The sequence below is a fragment of the Benincasa hispida genome, chromosome 5 (assembly GCF_009727055.1).
Source record: "Benincasa hispida cultivar B227 chromosome 5, ASM972705v1, whole genome shotgun sequence".
Lineage (NCBI taxonomy): Eukaryota > Viridiplantae > Streptophyta > Magnoliopsida > Cucurbitales > Cucurbitaceae > Benincasa > Benincasa hispida.
Genome location: NC_052353.1, coordinates 5851467 through 5858405, shown reverse-complemented (window position 1 = coordinate 5858405; position 6939 = coordinate 5851467). Strand labels below are relative to the sequence as shown.

The 6939-nt window shown below is 35.9% G+C and overlaps 1 protein-coding gene across 3 annotated transcripts; it reads left to right on the top strand.

Annotated features, from left to right (window-relative positions):
* The first annotated feature begins 2840 nt into the window (after positions 1 to 2840).
* LOC120077958 lies at positions 2841 to 6586 on the top strand. 3 transcript variants are annotated; one of them, XR_005481865.1, is made up of 4 exons: positions 2841 to 3835; positions 3968 to 4160; positions 4413 to 5217; positions 5333 to 6586. XR_005481865.1 is itself a non-coding variant. In XM_039032097.1 (4 exons), exons 2-4 carry the CDS (start codon positions 3416 to 3418, stop codon positions 4919 to 4921), a joined length of 1122 nt encoding a protein of 373 aa, XP_038888025.1. In that variant the 5' UTR covers positions 2842 to 3000; positions 3382 to 3415; the 3' UTR covers positions 4922 to 6586. The 3 variants fall into 3 exon arrangements, 2 of the variants coding, with proteins under 2 accessions (XP_038888024.1, XP_038888025.1); XM_039032097.1 differs by having other exon boundaries at positions 2842 to 3000; positions 3382 to 3835; positions 4413 to 6586; XM_039032096.1 differs by having other exon boundaries at positions 4413 to 6586.
* Positions 6587 to 6939: the final 353 nt, after the last annotated feature.

The window sequence follows — 6939 nt, the reverse complement described above, 5'->3', positions numbered from 1 at the left end:
GTAGAGCCCGAATAAAGATGGCAATGACCATTCTAGTATCCTTGATTTCAATGGTGAAGTGTTTGAGCTCGATTGAAATGCATGGGAGCACAAGAAATACTCATGAATACAATGATCAAGTTGTAATTGACTTTGCCCCATCGGTGGTCTTATGAATGATGAAAATGGCAACAATATTGAAGATTGTTTAGAGTTGCCCAAGGCAAGGCCCAAAACTAAAGGGGTACAGAAGTCTACATCGAAGTTCACATGTCTCAAATGGGAAAGTCAAACTCCCGGGTTCCAAATCGACCAATCGAGCTCGCTTTGACACTCTCCAATCTCAAGAGCCTCGCCTATTCTAACACCTCCGATATTACACATATCCCTACGTGGGAGTCAAAGAATGAGTCTTATAAATAGTTCGACATCAACAACCTCAATGGGCAAACAATTCTTTTTGTGCTTAGTTGAGCTAAATCCTTTGTGTACTAACTTAAGCATTGAATGGTACTCAAGGTTGACACCACACTGGTATAAGTACTCTTCCAGGTCAACTCAAACGACGTATCCAAACTCAGTGGCGGATCTAGAAATTTTGTTGATGGATGACTTTATATAATTTAGTAAAAATAAATGTAATAAGTGGGGCTTCAACTTAGGTCTAGAAGGGGTTGGAAGGTAGATTAACCATAGGATTAGCTAATGATTTCGATACTATGCACGTTATATATATATATTATATAAATAGTATAAAGTTGAGAGAGACTCAGATCCATACTAAATTTGTTCTTGTCAAAGCTAGAGTACACATAAGATTTGTGCGAGTTTTCCAGGCCAACAAAGAGGAAGGGAACAAAGACAAGCTGAGTTTGAGACCAATGAGAAGTAAAAAGGGCAACAATGACAATAAGTGAGCAAGCTCAAAAGTGAACAAAAATACAGAAGTGAGTTAGAACAAGAATAAGAGCTATAAAATTTAAAAATAATAGTCTAAAAATAGATAATGTCAAAGAAAAAAAATCGATAAATTTATTTTATTTTTCGATAAACCCGGTAAAAAATATGATGTCAGAGAGAGATTTATGATGTAAAAAAAAAAATAGAAGAAGAGAGAGAGAGTTGAAATAAATCGTGGAGTGGTGAGAAATTAAAGAAGAATAATAATGGTGGATGAAATTGAAAATGGTTATTCTTACAAGAAAAAAAAAGGAAAAAAATGGTTAGGGAAATGAAGAAAGAACACGTGGTGTGGATAGATGGAAGAAGGGTGTTTAAGATGACATATGATATATGAGTTTGATTGATGTGTAGCTCAGAACAGAACAAAACAACGTCGTTTTTTGCAGTTTTGCATACGACACCATAAAACCGCTTCACTATCATTTCCCCAAACCCTTCGTTACCCTATATCCCCATTTCCATTGCCTAATATTTATCATTTACAACCCCATCGATATTATTAAAATTTATGATGATGATATCTGTTTTGAGTTTATGGATTAGATTTCATTTTATTATTGTATCGATCATCCGTTTGAACTTTTTGAATCATAATATTATACTTATTAGTTCGAGGTTTCATCTCAAAACCAATTAGCATTGAAATAAGTAGTTCATCTATCTTATCAAAAGTGTGAGATCTTTTAATTTTTTCAATGTAGATTCTCAACAATGATTTCATTCAATTACACTCTAAAATTTTTATAAGCCAACCAATTTTGACCTACAATTATGAAACCTTTAAAAAAAAAATCAATGTATTGATTCTCAAGTAGTAGATTTCTTTAAATGTCGGTTTTATAAAATGGACAATTAGAGAAAGTGCATTGACGATTCTCAAAGGAAATTCGGACTAAAAGTTTAATTTGATCTTTTTTTTTTTTTTGAAGTTTAAGGGTATAATTTATATAATTACAAGTTTCAAATCGTAATAAAGGGAGTAAATTGATACACTTACAAAAGTTGAAGACTTAAATCCATACAATTGTTAGTTTTCGATTTAAATAGATATAATTTCTATAATTTAAGAGTATAAATTGATATTATCATGAATTTAATCACACATGATCAAAATAAAAGTAAATAAAAGTAAATATGTTTTTGGTTTCTAAGTTTTAGAAGGAAATAAGCGAAGTACTTTTAGTGAAAAATTATTAATATGCTTTTTTGGAAATAATTTTATCAAGCATGGATTTATTATAAGTTTATTAAATTCTCAAAAGAACTCCTCAAAAAAAAAAAAAAAAAAAAAATGAGAAACCCAACAATTGGATTGGATAATGTGGGGACATAAAAAATTAGAAGCGTTTTGGTTTATTTATTTATTTATATATTTTTTTAGATTGGTTTTTTTTTATTATTATTATTTAAAGAGAGAAAAAAGTCTTTCGACACCAAAACCTTAACTGTATCGAAATGACAAAATAACCTCTTCGTCCTTCGAGCTCTGGTCGCAATTCTCGACTCAGTAATGTCATGAGGGAGGGCAACCTCGTAATTTCGCATTGACACGAGAATTTCACCGGAAGTGGGTTGGTTGGTTTTCTTTAGCTGCCCTTCGCCCACGCCACACGATCATGTGGCGGTTGTGAACGCCTCCGTGTATGAGGGCTGATGGCAAACTCGTCATTTTAACTTTCACTCAAGGGTAGTTTCGGGATAACACTTTTTCCAAAAATATTATCGTCACCTAACCATATCGTGGAAGCAAACCGCGGAGGCCACGAAACAATTTCATTGACTGCTCGACACGTGGTCCTTGCGGGTGATTATATCGTTTTACTGCCACGTCGGAAATCCTATGTGGAAATAAATCCTAGTCAGCACCTCTCCTTTCTCTTTTTATAACTCCTCGAACACTTCTCATTTCTCTTCCATCGTCAACTGAAGAAAGCTGAGTGCGTACTCAAAACCGAGTTTCATTTCTACGTTTTCCCTTCGCCGGCGACCGCCGTACCTCGCCGGAAGTTTATTTCTCGCTGGAAATTATGGAGTTTCTTATGGTCGGTTGCGTTGCAGGTACGGTCTGAGCACTCTGACCGTATCTGGTTTCCCTAAACGAAAGCGACTTTACTTGGCTGAGTTTCGAAGTTATTCCATATTCTATGTAGCAAATCAGGGAAAGAAAACTACATTATAATTAATTAGGGATTAGGTTTTTTATTTTTAGCTATCTCAAATTCATCGGAGTACATTTAATTTTGAGATACGCTTCTGGTGATTGTAAACGAACTGTAGGTTATCGAACTCACATTTTCCGTCTTGCTAGCATAACTCTGTTTTGCTTGTTTTTGTGAATGCTTTTGTTCGTTTCGTAATCTTGAATTAACCGAGAGTACCAGCTTCAATTTTGGAAAAATGATGGAGATAATAGTTGTTGAGATCTGACTAACTGATTAGGTGCTGAAATTCGTTCGAGAGAGCTTCTCTGAACATGCCATTTCAAATGAAGATCCAGCCAATCGATTTTGACACAGTCGAAGAAGCAGCTCGGTTCGAGCTGGTGAAGCCGGTCGTGAAGTCGAAATTGAAGCGATTGTTTGAGAGACAGTTCTCGAACGTACTGAGAAATTCGGCAGAGAAGGCCAATTTTGAAGAATTGAACGCTAACAAGGACAGCTCCGATGGCGTCTCTTCTGAGTTGGAGCCTAGCTCTATATGCTTGGCGAATATGGTCCAGAATTTCATAGAGGACGACAATGAGAAACAATTCAGCGCGTCTAGGTGCGGCCGCAGTCGCTGCAACTGCTTCAATGGAAACTATACGGACAGCTCCGAAGAGGATGTGGATCCACATAGTGGTTTTGGCGATTCCAATTTTTCTTCCGGTGGTGAGGCATGGGAACTTTTGAAGGTATAACGGATCATTTTATCTTATTCACATATTTTTATTTGGAAATGGTCAGTTTCCGTTTCATTATTTTGCCGTATATGGTATATGTTTCTTGTTTCTATCCTTTCTGATAACGTTTTCATACTCGATCAGAGCTTAATTCCCTGTACGAGTGTTCATGAGAGGAATTTATTAGCGGATACGGCCAGGATCGTAGAGAAAAACAAGGTCTGCAAGCGTAAAGACAACCTAGCAAGAGAGATTGTTACTAATGGGTTGTTGGCTCTTGGATACGACTCTTCCATCTGCAAATCTCACTGGGAGAAGTCCCCCACATATCCGGCCGGTATATTTCTTAATTACCCTTCTCGTTGATTATGGAAAAATTTTGGTCATTGAATTTGAATTCCAGTGGTTTATCTTTTTTCGGGGGAAAAGCGTTTACCCAAAAATTATATGAATTGGTTATTCGGGAGAAAATCTAGGGCACTTGAACCGGACCGTCTATTGTTCTCTTAAAATTTGAATTTCATTAAGCAACTGAAATCCGATTGTTTCTAATTATAGTTAATTGGAATCAATTTTTGTGATGCAACAGGGGATTACGAATATGTTGACGTGATTATTGAAGGAGAACGTTTATTGATAGACATCGACTTTCGATCAGAATTTGAAATTGCACGGTCAACCAAAAGCTACAAATCGATCCTCCAACTCGTTCCTTATATCTTCGTCGGCAACCCTTGTCGGCTTCAGAGGATCGTGTCGATCGTATCAGAGGCTGCAAAACAGAGCTTAAAAAAGAAGGGGATGCCTGTTCCGCCATGGAGGAAAGCCGAGTATGTAAAAGCAAAGTGGCTCTCTCCTCATATTCGTGCCTCATCCTTGTCGATTTTAGGTCCAGATCCTGAGTCAAAGCATACTCTGGAGAACTTGCAAACCAATCTCAGCCCCGATGTGGAGAAACCGGTGGATCGTAACAGGTTGGGAGAGATTGAGACTGCTGTAAAAGAATGGAAGCCTCCGGAGCTTAAGCCTAAAAGCTCATCGGTTGGGGCTAGAAATCTTAAGATTGTAACTGGTTTGGCATCGGTTATTGAAGACTAGCCATGAAAATTTTTGGTTTTGTTTCTTTTGTCCTTTTTGGGTTTTTGACTAGTAAAAACAAATAGTTATACACAACCTATATCATGGTGTTAACCTTCAAATCCCCTTCTGGTTTTTGTGTAAGGGTTTGGGTTTGGATATTACTCATATGAATAAAATTTGAAAGACAAAACAGTTGACAGCTATCAAGTTTGTAAAATCCTTCCTTTCTACCCCCAAAAAAATCCTTGCAGGTCACCGACTTATCAGGTTTCTGTTTAGATCTTTAATTGAAGGCGTAGTGGTAAGCAACGAAGGTAAGTAAGGGAAACAACTCACTGCAGTTTTTCTTCAATGATTCTTTTCAGAGAATAATGTTTTTTTTTAGATATTCCATCACTGAAATGCTTGTTTTGTTCTTGAGGATGGCAGGAACTGATTTTATGATTGAAGAAGATTACACCAAAGTATTGTTGGCCTCGAGCAACGTGAGGTGAGCTAATAATTCTTCTTCTTTCCTTTTTATGATAAAGCTATGGCCTCTCTGACATATCCATATTCTCTATCCATCCTTCTGCAACGGAAAGAGAGTGATATAATGAATGATTCCAGGTCCTGTCTTATGAGACCATACCCCTCACTTCTCCCGAACCTCTCTAGCTTCCAATCATATTCTATTAGTAGTTCATTAACATATATAATTTATCCAATCTTGTTGATTTTGAGCTCTGTTCACCTGAGCTGTATGTATGAGAAATGTTAGCCATTTTTAGAAATCCTGTGCAGATGGAAAATGATTCATAGAAGAGAGAGCCAAATTTGGTTCAGTTTAGCTAGCTTTCTTCTGTTTTGAAGTTCATGATTGTAGGGGTGAAAATTGATTTGGTTTCGTCTGTTTATCCAAACCAAACCAATTGATACTCTAAAGTAATTGATTTTATAAAGAAGGGATATTAATAAAGAACAAAATCAATGAATTGATTTTTATTTAGTTTGTTTTGGTCCTCTCTCTCTTTCTTTCCTTTTTTTTTTTTAGATTGAAGTTAGGATGTTATTTTTTCTTGTTACTTTTTGTTTGAATGACTTTTTTTTTTTGCTATTTTTAAATTAAAATTATTCCTTTCTTTTTCCTTTTTTTTTAGATTGACGTTAGGATGTTATTTTTTCTTGATACTTTTCTAAATTATAAACCTATGTGCTCTATAATAATAGATTTTTTCCGGTCAAAATTGATTGGAACGGTTTTCTCCAAATACAAACAAACATATCCAATTTTATACTAAAGACCAAATCAAACCCTTGAATTGGATTGGTTTGGTTTGGTTTGGTTTTTCGGTTTTTTGATTTTCAGGGAAGCTGTATGAATGATCAATCTGAGGTAGGATGTTGCATATAGGGTTGAATCCACTGTTCAGCATATGGGCCTTTTTTAACTCCATATTTCCTTCCCTCTGCCCCATGGTTTAAGAATCCTACACCCTATTTCTGGAAGCAAACAAGGAAAAGGGAAGGTGGTTACTGGTTGTGGGGCTAAAAAACGGGACTCTCATTTGCAGAACTTGGTTGCCACAGCCAAGAAGGGCAAAAATAAAAAGTACTAGGAAATGGGTAGTTTTGCATTTATTAAGCTCTGTCCTGACTATGATGTCCAGAACTATACCATAATAAATCTCTTACTTAAATGAACTTCTGACCTGAGTGCCTGATTGCACCATTTTCTTTTGTTGTTTCTAGCAAAGCACTGTTGCTCTTAAAAGCCTCCTTATTATATTCACCGCTTTTTAATCTCTCCTCTTTCTTCCTGTTTTGAGTGGTTTGGTCGTTTTGGCTCCCCACTCACATAATTAAAGAATAAACTTCCTTCTTTATCCTCGAGTTTCAACGGATTATATATATTTTTTAAAAAATAAAATCCATGGTTAGGGATTTGAACACTATTTGCTCTGAATCTATCTTAGATTTAAAAATTTACGTTTTTGGGTCAATGGGTGATTTTAGTTGATTTTGGAAGAGTATCATCCCAAAAGTATAATCTTTCT